At 42.9% G+C, this 17820-nt stretch overlaps 1 protein-coding gene across 4 annotated transcripts in view; it reads left to right on the forward strand.

Annotated features, from left to right (window-relative positions):
- Positions 1 to 17820, forward strand: part of CCNY (cyclin Y) — a 328449-nt gene that overhangs the window by 87839 nt on the left and 222790 nt on the right. The window contains exon 1 of one of the 4 annotated variants that reach the window (XM_059184277.1): positions 3996 to 4483. The exons of 1 other annotated variant lie outside the window; for it this stretch is intronic. In XM_059184277.1, the coding sequence (XP_059040260.1) occupies positions 4330 to 4483 (154 nt within the window). In that variant the 5' untranslated portion in view covers positions 3996 to 4329. Of the gene's footprint in view, positions 1 to 3995; positions 4484 to 17820 lie in introns of those variants that run through there. 2 more of the 4 variants (XM_059184276.1, XM_059184274.1) reach the window with 2 other exon arrangements.

Raw genomic sequence — 17820 nt, forward strand, 5'->3', positions numbered from 1 at the left:
TTTTTTCAATAAATAAATCACTTACATTGGTCAAGGTCAAGTGGCTATCAAAGGAAAGACTTCCACAGTAGCTGTTCATATTTTACACTGCCTAGTTTCAAGTACTAGATGGAGGCCTTATCTGGAGGAGAGGTCCCTGGAAAATAAGATGGTGACAGGAAGAACACTGGTGGTACAACAAAGGGTCTTGGTTTTTCCATTACTGCCTTACAAATGTTGAGCAACTAACATAGGAAACTGGTTACCAGGTGATAAGAAAAGGGCAGATATACTCTGGGAAGGTTTTTTTCCCGAAGACTCTATTTTTTCTTCTTTTGACCAAAAGTCCAGGCTCTGGGTTAACCTGGCTCAGTGTTTTCTGTATTCTAGGGGGTCATTCATATTTCATAGGTTTAAGTGTGACTGAAGTAAGACCATAGTTATGGTCTACCTGATTCAATTAAGGTAGCTTTTTCTTAATAGCCTGCTTTTTATAATCTTATAGGTTAATACTAATACCAATCATACGTTTGTGGTTCCACTGAAAATTTTGTTTAAAAAAAAAAAAAAAGCTCCTACTGCTAAAAAGAAAATTTGAAGAGCAATGACTTAGGTTGTTCACCTGTTTCCATACTCATCTCTTCACAATGACCAAAACTCTTTTTTAAGATTATTTATTTACATGCCAGAGAGACAGACAGACAGACAGCGCACAAACAGGGGGAGCAGCAGGCAGAGGGAGAAGCAGGTTCTGTGCTGAGCAAGGAGCCCAATGCGGGACTCAATCCTAGGACCTTGGGATCATGACCTGAGCTGAAGGCAGACGCTTAACCAATTGAGCCACCCAGGTGTCCCACAACGACCAAAATCTTAAATAGTAATTACAGAGAAAGGTGAAGGGAAAAAATACCCAAATGATGCTTTCTACTTTAAGAGCAGGGTGGGTTATGAATATATGCAGATTGAGGTTCTCTCCAGGATGAGGGCCTTGGGTCGCAGGGCTCACCTTCCCTCTCTCCCTCTGTTCCCAATCCTGGGCTAGATTTACTCTATTGACGAAGTGTCCTTGCATTTAGATTCCCAAGTGATGCAATGTCAAAGACACTGGCTAAATGCACATTTCTGCATATGCTTCTCTTCAACCTTCTTGCCTATCTACTTACTCTGTCAGAAGGGTGGGGCCCACAGAAATAAGATCCCCTCTCTCCTTCAAGTCTAAAACTAGTCCTAAACAGTCAATGCAAGCTTCCTTCAAAAAGAGAATAAAGGAGAGAAGCAACACAAGAATCTCTTTTCCACTCAAAACTTTTGCAGATTTCTTCTCTCATTACTCTCATCTGCCTCTGTTCCCTTCCTGTTCAGTGATACCTGAAGGTGGGGGCAGGAGGTGTTTGGGTGATACAGCTGAGGGGGGCACCTTATGGACTGAGCAGTCAGAACCAAGGTTAATATCTCCACTTAGGCCTTTTTTCAGTAGTCTGATCTTAGGTTTAATTATCAGTATTAAAGTGTCTTTATTTGTAAAATGTGGGAAACAGCATAGGCTTAGATGTAAAAACATACTTAGTACATAGCATGGCTTCTAGCAGGTATTTAATAAATAACACATTTCATTTTCATCTTGGCATCACTGCTTCTGCAAGCTCTCCTAAAGTGTCACTGCCTTTCAAAGAGGCGGTGTCTTTGCTTGGAGGAGTTTGAAGTGTGTGTGTGTGTGTGTGTGTGTGTGTGGCACTCAGGAAAGTCACTAAAGAGGCTTTAGCACTAGTCCTGGGCCTGCTGACCAAAAGTCCCACTTCTGTGTTAAGTCCAACAGATGCATTCCTAAAGGCAACGTGGCATGAGAGTTAAAGGGGGACTGGGGAAGGTGGGGGACAGAAAAGCCCCTGCAGACTGATGGCTGTCGATCTTCTGGCATAAGTCTGTGGCTACCCTGACCCCCCAGTCCTGTCTTTCCTCACCTCCAGATGCTCTTTTTAGTTAACACTGCCCGATGACCCGCCAGCACAGGAAGCTTGCAGACAGCTATTCTGCCTCTCCTCTTAAATCCTTCAAAGCCTATCACTGATATAATATTGTAAACTCTACAATCAAATGAAGATTATTTAATATGCCTAAGTGGATATGCCATATACCTATGATTCAGTATTTGGATGCTTATAGTGGCCCAATTACAAAACAGCAATCAGAACAGACAATATGATAACCCCTGTCCCAATTTTTATCCATCTTAACCATACACTGTAGCCCTGAAAATGTGAATATACACATTCACTGACTTGCAGTTATATTCCATTCAAACTTTCCTGGGAAGCAAGAAGGTCAAAACTGCCTTAACATAAGAGTATTATTTTGTCTTGTTGATATTTACCCACCTTTTCAGGGCTGCAATTCTTTGAAACGTCCTTTTACATGTCCTTTCTCATCTTGTCAACATCAGCACTTTGCTGCCATTTATTTTCCAAGGACATCTGCTACTTATTGCAACAAATAGCATTAATCTAGCTCAGAGCATGAAGTTTTTTTGATTATTGACTAATAAATGTATAAACATGAGTTCAAGAGAGACAGCACAGGTTGTAAAAAAAAAAAGAAAAGCTAGATATCGAGAATTAAATGAAATTTAAGTGTTTATAACCCCTCAGGCAAGTTGTCCACACGTTGCTAATGCTATGTAAGTATTAAGTTTCCTTACTCCTTTTGTTCCTTTTTAGTATTTCCATCTGTCACTAACTTGTACTGGGACCTTGGGCCAATCAAGACACTTCAACTTTCTCGACTTCGGTTTCCTCAGATCCAAAATTAAGAGCGTTGCCCCCTATCTTTTGTGTTTAAAGTCATTTTTTTCCCTGAATCTTCTCATGACTCCTTCATTGACTATTTGGAAAAAGAGTGGAAAGATTATTTCTGCCACTTTAGGCAAGAAGGTCATTCTGGGATGCTGGGAGGGAATGGAGCCCCATGATTTACTGAACATCTCACGTTAAGCCAGGCACTTTCACATACCTTTATCTTAGCTAACATGCTTCGGGTCAGGCTGGTCTCAGCAAGACAGAACCGCACAGCACTGAAAAGCAAAGGAGAGCTGATGTTAAGTTATCCATCTCTACTTCCCATTAATTTCCTAGAAACTCAAAACACTGCAGCTAATTCGACATTGATGTAGCTCAGGGGTCCCCCAGCTTTATCTCACGGCTTAAAACAACGTCACCTCACCATCAAGTCCTGGCAAAACTCAAAATAGAAGCGAGAAGTGCCAAATCAAGGTCCAGTCTCCTTTTAAATACTTTCAAAATAAAAGAACCCCTTCTCTCCCCCGCCCCCTACCCGCGGTGTAAGAGAAACACAGCCCCCGCGCAAACCAGGGAGGCGGCCGCATCCCCATCCTCCGTGTGCTCCCAGCCCTCCCTCAGGCTTCTCGTCTGCGCCCCCGGCGCTCCGGCCCCTCTGCACTCCCCGGGGGACCCCGCCGGCCCGCGAGCGGCGCAGGCCCGCCGCACACACCTCTCGTCCCAGCTTAGGCCCGGGAGAGGTGGAGGACGCGGAAGCGGGAGAGGAAGGGCATCGAGACGCTGAGCTTCCTTCCAGCCGCGCGGTCTGTGGCTCCCACGCCTGCCTGCGTGAAGCGCGACCCCCGGCCCCGACCCCGACCCCACACTCTGCGCGGGGCCGCGCTGGCACGGGACCTCCCTCCTCGGCCGCCGATCTGCTTCCAGGGCAGAGGGAAGAGGCGGCGACGGGGCGGGGCGGGGGCTGCGGCGGGGGCGGGGGAGGGCGCCCGAGCATCCTCGCGGGTAGTGCCGGGCTTTGCAGCGCCGGGCGGAGAGCCGTGCCCACGCCCGCCCGCCGTTCAGCCCCGCACGGACTCGCGGCTCCCCCGCTTGAACCGGAACCTCTTGCGGAGGCCGCCGCCGCCGCCGGGGACCCGGGCGCCGACCGGGGAGCGCTGCGGGGAGGGTGGGGGGAGGCGGCCTGCGCGGCGCCGCCCGCCATGGCCGCGGCGGGGTGAGCTAGGCTCGGCGGCCGCAGTCGCGCGGACCCGAGCGCTCCTTCGCCGCGGACAGGCCCGCCGAATCAGGGCGGGCGAGTGCGGAGGCCGAAGGGGAACCGGGGGAGCCGGGGCCGCCGCCCGCTCGTCGCCGCCGCCGCCGCCGCCCATGGCGAGGCCCCGCCGCCGCCGCCGCTGCTGACCCGGGGGCCGGCCGCGGCTTCCGCCCCCTCCCGCGGCGGCGGGCGGGCGGGCGGGTCTCCCCTCCACGCCCCCGCCGCCCGCGCCCCGCGCCCGCCCGCGCCCCGCTCCCGGGGACCGGGAGGAAGGCGAGAGCGGCAGGAGTCTGGGGGCCACCGAAGATGGGGAACACTACCTCGTGCTGCGTGTCGTCCAGCCCCAAGCTCCGGAGGAATACCCACTCCCGGCTGGAGTCCTACCGGCCCGACACGGACCTGAGCCGCGAGGACACGGGCTGCAACCTGCAGCACATCAGCGACCGGGAGAACATCGACGGTGAGCGCGGGCGAGTCCGGGTCGCGGGGCGGCGGCCTCGCGAGCCTCCTCCTGACGTCTCCACAACCCTCCCGCATCCGCCGTGCTCTGTCTGCACCCCGCGTTTGTGTGGCCGAGGCAGCTGTGGCTTTCTTACCCTGCTTCTGTAATCAGGGAAGGACCGGGTCTTGGTCCCCGTAACCCCGGGAGCTCTGGGGTCTCGGAGACCCCCAGCGGCGTCCCGGCGTGTACCCCCGAGCGAGCGGCGGGGAAACTTTGCCAGCGGGAGGCTTGGGAGTACCGCGGGGGCGGAGGGGTGCAGGTCGAGAGGCTACAAGAGCTGGCCCTTGTCCAGACTTGAGTGGCCAGTGCTGAGGTGCCCCCGCCCCGAGAGCCTGCGTCCAAGGCACTGTGTGAACGTAGCCACAAGCCAAGTTATTCCCGGGAATGGTGAGCTCGTTTGTCCTTTAATGGGCGAAGGGAATGGATGATCCCTGGCGTAAAGGAGGAGTGAATCCCATTTTGGAATTAGTCTCTGCCTGGAGTTGGGAGAACAGGGTTGTTGTGTATCCGCTTCCCCACGGAAACTTACAAATTGATCCCAATTGGCAGTTCCTTATTTCCGTTAAAAACTTAAAAAAGGATTTTTGTGTGTGTGCAGGATTGGAGTCAAATAGCTTCACCTGAAAACGGAAAAAACAAAACGAAACTACAAACTCAATTATTATCAAAATGGTTTGGAGACATCTTTGGGTTGTCACCCAGTTTTTGCTTGGGGCAGAATTACAGTCCTGTGGATTTCTGACTGAACTGAGTGATGTTTGGTTTGGTTTTTATAAAGGACTGATCACTGCACCTAGTAATGTGTGTTTATGTCCCACAGTAGATCCATTAGTACTAATTTGTCCTTAAGGTATGTGGCTTAATATGGATAGGTAGTTTCTGCATCATGCTTGAAACACAGTTGCATAATTTCAACTTAAAAAAATGTGAAATTGGAAATGTATTCTTGTGATAACGTGGTTTTTCTTTTTTTAAACCCCAAGTCTTCTCCCAGTTGATATAGTTGAACTAAAATGAAAAAATTTCTTGTGTGAGTGAATTGACACAACTTTGTGATAAGTCCCATTCTTGACAGCTTTAGAGATGGAGAATTCCCTCTAGTGTGGAAATTTAAACTCTGCTAAGGGAAAAATTTTTCTCATTGTTTGGTCTCTTAATTTCTTCTAAATAGTAATGCCATCTCTGCAGGACAGCAAGTTTATTAAATGAGTACCATGTATTAAAGGGACTAATAGAACATCTGGTTTATAGTAAGCACTTAGTAAATTAGGGTTCCACATTATATTTCAAGTTTAGAAAATATCTTAATCTCTTTAGATGTCTTTGAACTACAGTTATACTTTAAATTCATGCATTTAAAGGCATCCGGAAGGATATTAAGGTCTGGTCTATCTTTTTTTTTTTTTTTTTTTTAAGATTTTACTTATTTATTTGTCAGAGAGAGAGAGCGCCCGTGTGCACAAGTGAGCGCGAGCACACACACAAGCAGGCACAGTGGCAGGCAGAGGCTGAGAGAGAAGCAGGTTCCCTGGGGGGCAAGGAGCCTGATGCGGACTCGATTCCAGGACCCTCGGATCATGGCCTGAGCTGAAGGCAGTGGCTTAACCGACTGAGCCACCCAGGCATCCCAAGGTCTGGTCTGTCTTGATCACTGGTATGGTCCAAGTATCTGGAGGTTATGTCTAGCATACATTAAATATTTAGTAAGTGCTTTTTTTTTTTTTTTTAAAGGAATAGATGAATGAATGAGTTTATTATAGAAAGCCATTACTCCAGAGAATATTGTTTAAATAGTGAATTAACATTTCTGGTTTTTAAACTAGCACCATCTTATGAATTGAGTTCTGGGGTAAAAAGTCACTATGAATTTAGGTTAGAAATCTTTATAACCAGCCCTAGAGGCTCTTACAGTCTCCTGTTATCCTGACCTAACAAAGCAAGAGTTGGTGGTCTTCCAAATGTTTTCTGAAAGCTGACTTGATGACCAAAACTGAGATTTCTTTCAAATGAAGTAACACACAATACTAGTCTATTTTTCTCTGGCAAAATCCTTCTAAGACTTACTGCCAAATACCTGGTTATAATTACTCTTCCCCTCCCCAACCCCACCCCGTTTCCTCTCTATAGTCAATAATAGTATGCAGCATGGCTCTAAGAAACATTAATCTTCCTTTTGTCTGTATTTTCCTAATTCATTATGTAAAAATAAAGCCTCTTCCCAATATTAGCGCGTAACATGGAGAAATTATTTCCAAATGTTTTTGCCTATCAGCATTGTGTAAGACTGGCTGATTCACTATTTAAACAATATTCTTTCTGTCTCGCCAAATTCAATAGATAATACCTATCTATCTGTGGTTCTCAGCATTGGTTTCAGTTACACCAGAAATCTAGGACTGGTCCTTGGCATTAATATGTTTAAAGTTCTCCAGGTAATTTGAAGATGCAGGTAGGATTGAGAATCCCTGGCTGGGTAAGTCTGTTCAGGGACATTTTCCGTAGAAATTCATTCAGTGTCAGAAGCTGGGAGAAGAGAACAGACTTGTTTAAGTTAAATAGCATATAGAAATAGGTATAGATTGTAACTTCTGAATTATATTGATAGATGATTAGTAAACATTTAAAAACTATAGCTGAAGCATTCTTGAATATATCACAAAAGCCAAAGTGCTCAAGTACCATCTTTATCCTTAGAGACATCTTAGACAACTAGAATTGAAAGGTTCCGAGAAGTTCATGAGGCTTCTGTGATAGGTCAGTTTCTTAAAAATCACAGAAACGAGGTTTGAATCCATGTTTTCCCTGCCCAAAACTTACAATGGGTAATATTTGTCCTATAATATTTCAGGACTGAGTTAAGGCAGTTAGGCTTCCATGACACCTACCAGCAACTTGCCCTGTCTTTGAACTCAAGTGTACCTTAGTATTAGATTATTTATGTTTTTGGAAGTATTTATTAGACTCATCACCTCCCTAGGTATTATTTCTCGTAAAATTCTTCTGAGATTGAGAATTAACAAAAAGACTTAATGATAATGATAATAATATTTGCAGCCATTATATATTATTTATTCTGTGCTAAATGCTGCTCTAACTGCTTGATATCTCTTTAGTCATTTAGTATTCACAATAACCCTATGGATAATATTATCCTTACTTTAACATAAAAAATGAGGCGGAGAGAGGAAAAACGACTTGCCTACAGTCATATAGCCAGTAATGGACACATGGGTACTTTCCATTGTTGCTTGATTAGCAAGCCATCGCACATTTACTAGTCCTGGGGTTGCTTTCTGGGAGAGGGTATCCATCTTTGTAGTCATAGCCACAGATTCTCTGAGAAGAAACATCATGTATGTTTAATAAACTGGCCTTTCCTGGTTAGATTATTGCTGTGGGAGGAGAGAAAAAGGGGTGGACTTAAAGAGAATTTAAAATTTGATGAGACTAAGTAAATCAGGATAGAATGCCTATAACATCTGTGCCAAAGTGTCACTTATGGTTTTGCCTCAAAATAATTGCTAGCAATTTCATCCTTTGTAGCTCAGCTCTCTTCTTTGACAACCCAATTTTTCCAACATCCTGTATCCAGTCTGCTAGAAAAGAATGGCTCTCAACCTTCAAAATATATCCAGAATCCAAACATTTCTTAAAACCTCTCCTGCTGCTTGTCTCAGCTAAGATACCCAACTGATAGACTTGCTTCTACCCTTGCCCACGACAGTCTGTTCTCAAACAAACATGGCAACAAACTTGGCAACCATGGTGAGAGCCTTTTATGAACTTTAATGTTTGGCTCCTCTGTTCAAAAACTGCAGTGACTCCTTATTTCATATCAAGTAAAAGTTTTACAATGGACTTTTACCATGGATAGAGTTGTTAAAATGGACTTCAAGGCCCTGTGTGATCTGCCTGCCTTCCTCACTCAACTTGCCAGCTCACTCTAGCCACACTGGCATCCTTCAGTGCTGTTCCTTGAGTACACCTGCCATGCTGTCACACTAGGGTCTTTGCTCTGTCTCTTTGTCTGGAATGTTTTTCTGTGTTTCCTCTTGGCTCTCTCAACTGCCTTCAGTCTTGGTTCATGCCTCATCTTTTAAGTGAGGCCTTCCTGATGGCCCCCTTTAACATCTCTCCTATTACCCCATCAGCAATCCTAGTATACATTCTCTGAATTATTGTTTCTTACATATTGCCTATAATATGTAAATATGATATATTATATAGATAATAGTAATGTACCTACTGGTACGTAAATTTCAGTAGAACATTTTCGTTTTGTTTGCTGATTCATTTTGTTTCCCTAAGGGTCTTTTATCCTGAAGATACTCTATATTTGTTTGAATGAATGAGTGAAGTCAGCAACTTACTGACATTGGAGTTAGAGTACATCATGTGTATTTATTGCATAAGAAGAACAGGAGGGAAGTAGAGAAAGACCGAGACCTGTAATAATGAAAGTGGAGTGGATATGAAACGTTTTGGTTTGTTTGTGTTTTAACCTGAGAGATAGCAGGTAGAGTGAAACCCTGAAAATGAAACTTAAGAAAGGGTTTAAAGCATCACAAAAGGAAAAACAAAACAAAACAAAACAAAACAAAAAACAAACCTATACCAAAGCAAATCATGGCTAATTGTAGTCTATTTAACAGTGTGATATGTTTAGTCTTTTTCCTTATCTCTTAAGATGAATGGCTTTAGCTGTGGCCTTAAATCCTTAAAGATCAAAATGAGGCCAAAATAGTTAATAAACCAAAAAGTACAACTTGAACATATGTAATTATGAACTTAGCTACTCCTGGTGATTTTCTTTATTAATTGTGAAGTGTTCTAAGATATACAGCAAATGATGTTTTAACTTCTGTAGTCGGAGAAACTAGAAGCCGAAGGGGCTCATCCTAGGTCAGGGAAGGATAACGGGGGGAAAGTACACTCACTGTTACAAGGGTGGGGAGACAAAGGAGCAATTTATGAGCTAAGCACCTGTTACAGAATTAGCTTAAATTACTGCCCTTGGTTTCTTTGGCTCTCTACAACCTCATCTCTTTGGGTTTCTTCTTGTGTGTCAGATCCACTTAGCATTTCCAGCCTGCTGGACAAAACCCATACCTGTGGACTTTCATTCCAGACTAAGATTTATTAGCTGCACTGCCTGCAAGATTTGTGAAGACACCCTGACCAAGCATGCACTGGCGCGTATTAGGCAGTGTGGAGAGGTGCACCTTAAAGGTTTGTGGAGAGTGCCATTCTCCAGAGCACCAATGAAGATTTCATGACCTTTACTTACTTATTTTCCTCTCTAGTTTAGAAGTCATTTGCTCCCCATCTTCATTTACAGATAAGGAAATTGAATCTTGGAGAGGTGCAGTCTCTTGCCCAGGTCATATAGATCATGGACAAGGGTAGTAGAATTTATTGTGTGTTAACTTTGGGCCAAGTGCTATGCTAATTACTTGACTTGTATTGTCTTTTAAAAATCTCTGTCATTCTTCCTATTTTACAGTAAAGAAATTGAGACTGAAAAGTTAAGAAATTTGCTCAAGGTTTCATAGCTGGTTAGTGTCAGAGTTGGAATTCAGTCTGCTATCACTTGCTAGAGCCCCACATCCCAACTATCCTGTGACAGCTACTTAGGGAGTGACCTGGGTCTAGAAACTGACCCCCTGTCATCATGCCTGGCCCATGCCCACTTTGTTTTAAGACATTCATTCATTGCCTGTATGGTACTTTGAGATTAGGATTTTTACTTTACTGCTTACTTTTTGAGAAACGTGAAGATTAAATAATTTTATAGAATGGTAGATATTTTCACTCTTTTCTACAGAGCTCATTGTCTTTATCATCTTGAGATGAATTACTCTCACATTTCTGACTGGATGAAACTAACACAAAGATTAAATTCATTCCTATCTAGGAAAGGGTAGAACCAAAAGGAAAAAAAGAAACAAGATGCAAGATATGTGAGTGGCTTTGAAATTCTGTTTTAGTCACATAGGTCAGAAATTTGGCTCCAATCGTGTCCTGTTGGGCTTACTTGAAGGAAACAGCATTTGCTATTTTCACAAGAGTGTTATTGACGGTATCATGCCTGTCATACTTCAAAGTACGAATCCTCTCATGAGTCAACAAGAAGGCAGTCAGGGTGCGTCCACAGCGGTTGATCTCTTGCATTCAGTATCATTTTCAGCTTGTTACCTGCAAGGAGGGAGAGAGTTCACTTTCTCTGCCATATTTAGTGTCAGCTTGAAACATTGAGTAGTATATTGCTGGGAATCTTGGTGAGGACACCGTTTGTTCTCTGTTTTCTGAGACTCAACATTATTCTGCCTTTGCTGAAGAATGAGGTGGAACTCAAGAAGGATAAGTCCAGGACGAGCTCTTCCTGGGGGTTTACAGGATGTGCCTCTAGCTCTCTGAAGTGTGTTGGAGGGCAAAGAGCAGGAGCTCAGTAATCAGGAGACTCATGTTCCAGACATGGCTCTGCCTTTATTGTGGGCCCTCCATCTTGGTGAGCCTCACTTTTCTCTCTGCTTAAAAAGAATGTGCTTAAAAATGCTGCCTAGCTTTATTAAGCTCTGAGGTACCTAAAACGAGAATCAAAATCGGGCTAAAATGCTTCCAGAAAATACTTGATGAATATATGTTATTATGAACATGGTCCTCATGTTGATTTCCTTGCATTAAATATTAAGTGTGTTCCAAGATCTACAATAAATTATGTTTGAACTTTCCATAATCAGAGAAGCTGGGAGCCTGAGGGGCTTATCCTAACAAAGACATCACTGCAGTCAGTGTTCTTAAGGTGGTGCCAGAAGGATAACTGGAATTTTGGACCTGGATAAGATGAGGTTATACAGAGCTGTATGACCTTTGAATGTGAAGCTTGCTGGTAGTTGAACTTAGAATAGAAATACTGCTCTAATACTAGTTTTCCGGGTTGGGGTTGCATCTCTCCCAAGTCACACGGTGATGTCCTGCAGTGAGCAGTGGTACTCCTGGAGATAATAGACCCCACCCAAACAGTCCCTTGACTCTGTCATGGAAAGTAAATTGCTAGGAATGTTAATATTGGACCCTTAGATGGAGGCTGAAGACACCAGGGTTTTGTCTTTTTTGTTTTTGTTTTTGTTTTTGTTTTTTGTTTTTAATCAGAGCAGGTCTTAAGGCTTATGTATGCATACATTTATTATGTTAAAATACTTCTTTAAGTAAAAGGGAATTGATGGGCTGAGAAATGAGCTCAGGCAGCTTGAAACAAGTTATTGGGGGCTGTTTGCGGCCATTTCTTTCCATAAAGTCTAGCTAGATCCACAACTGCAGAGAGCTCAGAAGATATCTAATGCACTTTTCCTTTCCCTTCCTCTGCTGTTCATGTTGTTTGTAGCTGTTTCCTATGGCTCTCTTACTTTGCTTCTTCTAGGGGCTCCTCTTTCTGTCTGACTCTTGGAGGAAAAGGGGTGTTTCAAAGCTCCAACTGAGTGTTGTCATACAAATTGACATATACCTCAAGTCAGCAAGATTTTGCCTGGAAATTCTTGGTGAAGCTGAGAAAAGAGGTCATCTCCAGGGCTGATTAGCTACAAACTACAACACGCTGGGCATCTCTATTGCCTCACCAGGAAGTGGTTGCTTTCAAATACTGGATTGGGAAACCTTGAAATATTCTTTTTTTCCCCCCTCACCTTTGTCAGAATATTGACATTTTATACATTACTTTTGACTTTGTAAAGAAACTTTTATTTATTTATTTATTTATTTAAATTTTAAAATTTTTTTTTAGATTTTATTTATTTATTTGATAGAGATTGTAACTAGTCAGAGAGGCAGGCAGGGAGAGAGAGGAGGAAACAGGCTCCCTGCTGAGCAGAGAGCCCGGTGGGGCTTGATCCCAGGACCCCGGGATCATGACCTGAGCCGAAGACAGAGGCTTTAACCCACTGAGCCACCCAGGTGCCCCGAAACTTTTATTTTTTTATTTTATTTTATTTTTTTAAAGATTTTATTTATTTATTTGACAGAGAGAGATCACAGGTAGACGGAGAGGCAGGCAGAGAGAGAGAGAGAGGGAAGCAGGCTCCCTGCTGAGCAGAGAGCCCGACGCGGGACTCGATCCCAGGACCCTGAGATCATGACCTGAGCTGAAGGCAGCGGCTTAACCCACTGAGCCACCCAGGCGCCCGAAACTTTTATTTTTGATTTGTTTTTTAGTATGGCTGAAAAATTCTGTTCTAAAAAAGGAGTTCTAAAATGTTTGGGTGATTGTAACATTTCTGGGCTAAGTGTTCCCTTTCCCATGGTTATATGACTTTGATAAAAAATTATCATAACCTGGTTTTATTACTCTGTAGCCACATTCCCTAGTACATGTTATTTTAATTCCTGGGTCATTATTTTCTGATCTTTGCGCCTTACTTGAGATGTAGAGTGGGGTTTCATTGGGTGTGATAGTTGTGAGTGCCATGGTCAGTGGAGATGTACTAGCATCAGTAGACCTGTCAGCTGGTGTTTGGCACTGAGAAAAGTACAGCTGCAGTACACGAAAGATAATTGTTAGCAACTCCGTTGCATCCTTGGCCGTTTCTTTGTGAGCCTTGTAGATATATCTTAGTTGGACGGTGAAATGCAAGTCACTTCTATTTTGGACACATCTGGTTATAGACCTTCTGGCATTAAGGAGGCAGAATCGGAAATACCCTCCATGGGAGTGCATATGTAATATAACTGAGTGTTGCAAAACCAGGAATGTAGTGTTTAAAGCATTTTCTAAACAGATTCTTTCCTGTATATGGTTGCTTTTGCTCTTGGTTGGCAAAAAGGGAAAAGAGAAGTTATTGAACATATTTTGATATATTTGGTAAACTCTTTATCTTACTTTACCAAACTTTTTTCAAATTTACCATTAATCAGAGAAATTAGTGCATGGATAGATGGGTTAAGATGTTTTTTCTTTGCCTTTCAAGAAAAGGTTTCACTCTAAATTTAGTATTCTGTCCATTAATGAATCTATATTTTTTTAGGGTATTAATTGATTACAGATATTCCATTAAGTGTAATCATAATTATCCTTTAAATTATTTCTGTTTTTTAGGTATGGATCCAGACTTTGTATAGTTGCTTAAAAGTCTAGGTTTTAGGGCTTCTGTGTACCCTATTAGAATCTGGGTTGAGAAATGAAATCATGATGCTGTGTTTAATTCAGTTTCAAAAATTTCAAACTCACAAATTCATCAAGGATTACTTCATTTAGAGTGAGCATTACTTTTGAAAGTTTATATGGATAATTTTATTTTCCCACAGCCTCCAGCTGTGTGTAAGTGATGGGCTGTTATTTTAATGTGTAGTTTTATTTGAAAAGCATGGGTAAACAGGGTTTACATAGCATTAGAGATTGCCTTCTGTCTCTTGAAAGCTAAAGTTGGTGTTACTGAAAAGATACAAATTGTTTATTTGCTTTAATTTTAGCATATCTTTTCTATAAAATAAATCTAATATCTGATTTTTCTATTTCTTATATATTGTAGGAAGAGCCGAGAAAGCCTGCTAAAGCCAGTATTCAAAGTGTGACTTTAATTATTAACCACTCAGGGATAAATTTTTTTTTTTTTTTCACTCAGGGATAAATTTAAGGGGTGGGGAGCATATTCTTGTTTTGCAAACCATTTGCTTCTGCGGAAGACGGCTTTTTCTGCCAGCCCATGTATCTGAAGCGCCGTGCAAGCTCTGCGAGCACACTTGGCTTGCGAGCACACTTGGCTGTGTGTAGAGCTCTCTTCTGCAGTAGGAGGGTTACTTTGTAACTCATGTTTTGAAGCTGTTGGCAGCCCCTGGGTGTTTGGAAGTGAAGTACATGAAGAGAGGAGGTGAGGAGGAGCTGTGACAGCATTGTTAAGGTGGGACAAGTCAGGGGGCACCCAGATACAAGACAACATGGCATGCACTGCAACAGCCCAGCAAGGCCCTGAGTGATAAAGAATAGGCCTCCGTAGTGGATTGGTTGCTTTTATATTGGGTGATGTCTGGGTGCCTCTGCATCCCTGAGAACGATTTGGGGTGGATAGCAAGCATGGCAGTGACTTTCAGAGTTGATAGAGATGTTCTGCTGGGAGAGGCCCTGTGGAATTCTGACATGAAACCAGGAGACTGGCTATCCAGACAATATTTTCTTCTCTCATTTAAGTAGTGAGTATTCTGGGACGCCTGGGTGGCTCAGTCAGTGAAACTGTTGCCTTCGGCTTAGGTCATGATCCCAGGATCTGGAATCAAGTCCCGCATCGGGCTCCTTGCTTGGCAGGGAGCCTGCTTTTCTCTCCGCCTCTGCCTGCCACTCTGCCTGTTAGTGCCTGTGCTCGCTCGCTCTCTCTCTCTTACAAATAAATAAATAAAATCTTTAAGTAGTAAATATTCTGAGGACCATTTGTGGGGTTTTTTGACAATGAAATTTATTCTTGTGCCTGGATATTTCTAAGACAACACTGTGATAGGACTAGAAGGAAAGAATGAAGGGGATTGTGGGAAGGAGTGTTGGGCCGAAGTGAAAGTTTGAGAGCAGAGGGCTCATGTGGGTAGATGAGTGTGGACATTAGTCTGTTAAATGGCAGCCAGCTACCTTAGGCATGGCTTAATTTCGCCTTGTCTTTGCCCTCCTAGTCTCCTGTGTCCTCAGACTAGATGTGTGCATTCACTTTGGGAATGAAAGGTTGATAGTTCAAGACATCAAATGAGTGTTTTCCCCTTTAACATGGTTTGAAAAATGTGATGTCAAACTACAATACTGATGTCCAGTCAAGAAGGACAGTCTGTAAATTGCCTGTATAGTTTTTGGTTTTTTATTCCTCAAAGTAGCATTCATAAATGGGTTTTTGTCTTGTTTAGCCACATTCACGTGTGAAAGTATATTCACTTGAGCCTAGCTTCTTAGAATAAAATTCTGGAACCCTTTCAGTAAAGCAGAGTTCTGAAGCTGTGCCAGGGTTTCACAACCTTGGCATTATTGATACTTTGGGTGGGATAATTCTTTGTTGATGGGGGGGGCTGCACTGTCCATGCAGGATGATTAGCAGTGTCCCTGACTCTGCCCAGTAGGTGCTGGTAGCGTCTTCCCACCCTCAGTCATGACACCACAAATGTAATTGCCAAGTATAATTTCCCCAAGGGGGCAACTCTCCTCCTACTCCTCTTCAGAACCATTGAGTTACAGGTTCCAGGATTAAAGGGAAAAAGAAACCTTAGAGCAACTTCCTAAGGGTTCTACTATCTCTGTCACTTTGACACATTCAAGGCCTGGGTGTGGAACTTCAGACTCTAGGCTGCACAGCTCCAGGGGCTGCCATTAACTCCAGACTTGATGTCAATGTCCTGCCCCTCCTCCACCAGTTTTGCATAGGAATGCATTGTTTGTTTGGACTCCTTAGAACTAGCATCATGTTCTAAGATGGTGCTCCTAATGGTATTTTTGACAGAAAAGACATTGCTTGCAGTTCTGACCATGGGTAGTAGGATAGCTTTTGGTGTGTACCGGGAGGGTGTGTAGTTTCTTTACTTAAATTCAAAAATCACTTAATTTTCTTCCTTTATAGCTTCCCTTCCCTCCCTCCCTTCCTTTTTGGTGTAACTTACTGAAAGGTGTGATAAGTTTTCTTCTTTTAGCCAAGAGTTTTAATTTTATTTTTTACTCAATTTTAAAAATCAGCTAGTCCTGTGTGTGGGTTTTTCACATTTTATAGTACTGACAGTGGACCCTCCTTTTGAGAGTCTGTTATGATGAGGAATATAAAAATGGAAGGCCTATTAGAATATGTAATTCTCTGAACTGACTGTGTTTTCTGCAGTAGCTTTGGCTTGGTTTGACAAGTGTTCAGTACAATTTAGTATTTTTGTGGACCTTTTGAAATCTCATCAGCCACAGCTTGACGACCTGGCCCTCTGAGGCAGGCAGTGAACAGAATGAGTGCTTCATTCAGCCGTCTGATACTCAAGAACATCTTAGTAGAAACCTTTGGGGGAAAAAAAAATCCCTCGGTTGCATCTGTCTTGCATTGTTATACTCTTAAGGAAAAAATATTTAGGGAAGTACCTATTTAAATTATTTGATTTCAAGAGTCAGTTTCTTTACTTGAGAACACTTCTGCTGGAATAAGGAAATGGTGGTGTTGGTTTCTTGAAATAGAGGTTAAAAATTCAAGTCTTGAATTGTAGCTTGTCTAGGTGAAGAATGCTCCAAAAAATGTGGTGATGTATTCCTGACAAACATTTCCTCTAAAAATATTTGAACCAAAAATGTCAGTTCGAAAATGCCTTAGTGTAAGGTAAAGATACAAGTGGATGTGATTCTTCCTTTTTAAAAAATTTTTTAAGAAAGATTTTATTTATTCATTTGAGAGGGAGACTATAGAAGCATGAGGCGCGGGTTGGGGGGAGGAGGAAGCAGACTCCCCAGCACAGGGCTCCATCCCAGGAGCTCAGGGATCAGGACCTGAGCAGACGTTTAACCGACAGAGCCATCCAAACACCGTAGAAGTGATTCTTGAAGTTAAAGATATTTTCCCAAAGCCTGAGGTTTGAAAATGTAAGGTCAACCCCTTCTATGCAATGTAGCACGTATTATTTGTCAGGAAACATTATTATAAAAGTACAGCTATTCATTAGAGAGGTGGTTTTCAGCACTCTTGTTACAGGACACAGAGAAAAACGGAGTTGTTGGAGCCATTACTCAGAGATTGAGAAGGCTCCTGGTAGAGAGATGGGAAGACCAAGTCAGTGGTGCTGTGACTATTCCTGGGGCTGTCAGTGTCTGCAGAACCATGTCGTAGCATTATTTGGAGTCATAAGGAGGAGCCACTCCTTGTTCATGTGTCCCATCTGGAAGAGACATGGAAGTTAAACTCATCAGCACAAGTCAAGTCATGCAGAAACAGCTGGACCTCGGATATTTTCTCCCTCTTCTTTTTGTATTCTCCAAAGTGAAATTGAATATTGTTTTAAGAGTGAAACTAAAGTTTAACCAACGCTAGTATATGCTTTTTCCATGAAATAAGCTCTCTCAGGGAAGATCCAGCCTTACTAGACCCAAGTGTATTGAGTTCTTTGAGTTGGTTTTCAAATACAAATGATACACAAAGCCTGTTTGCACAAAATGAAAATGTGACAAAACATATTTTGTACTACTTACATAAGGGTTCTTAGCAGTTTGTGGGGACCAGGGACATAATTCTGAAATAGAAAATTATGATAATAGAATATTTAAGATATTTTCATTTTAAGCATAGAAAAACATTGGAACAAGATGAACGAAAGTG

Source organism: Mustela lutreola, chromosome 8, assembly GCF_030435805.1.
Source record: "Mustela lutreola isolate mMusLut2 chromosome 8, mMusLut2.pri, whole genome shotgun sequence".
Taxonomy (NCBI): Eukaryota; Metazoa; Chordata; class Mammalia; order Carnivora; family Mustelidae; genus Mustela; species Mustela lutreola.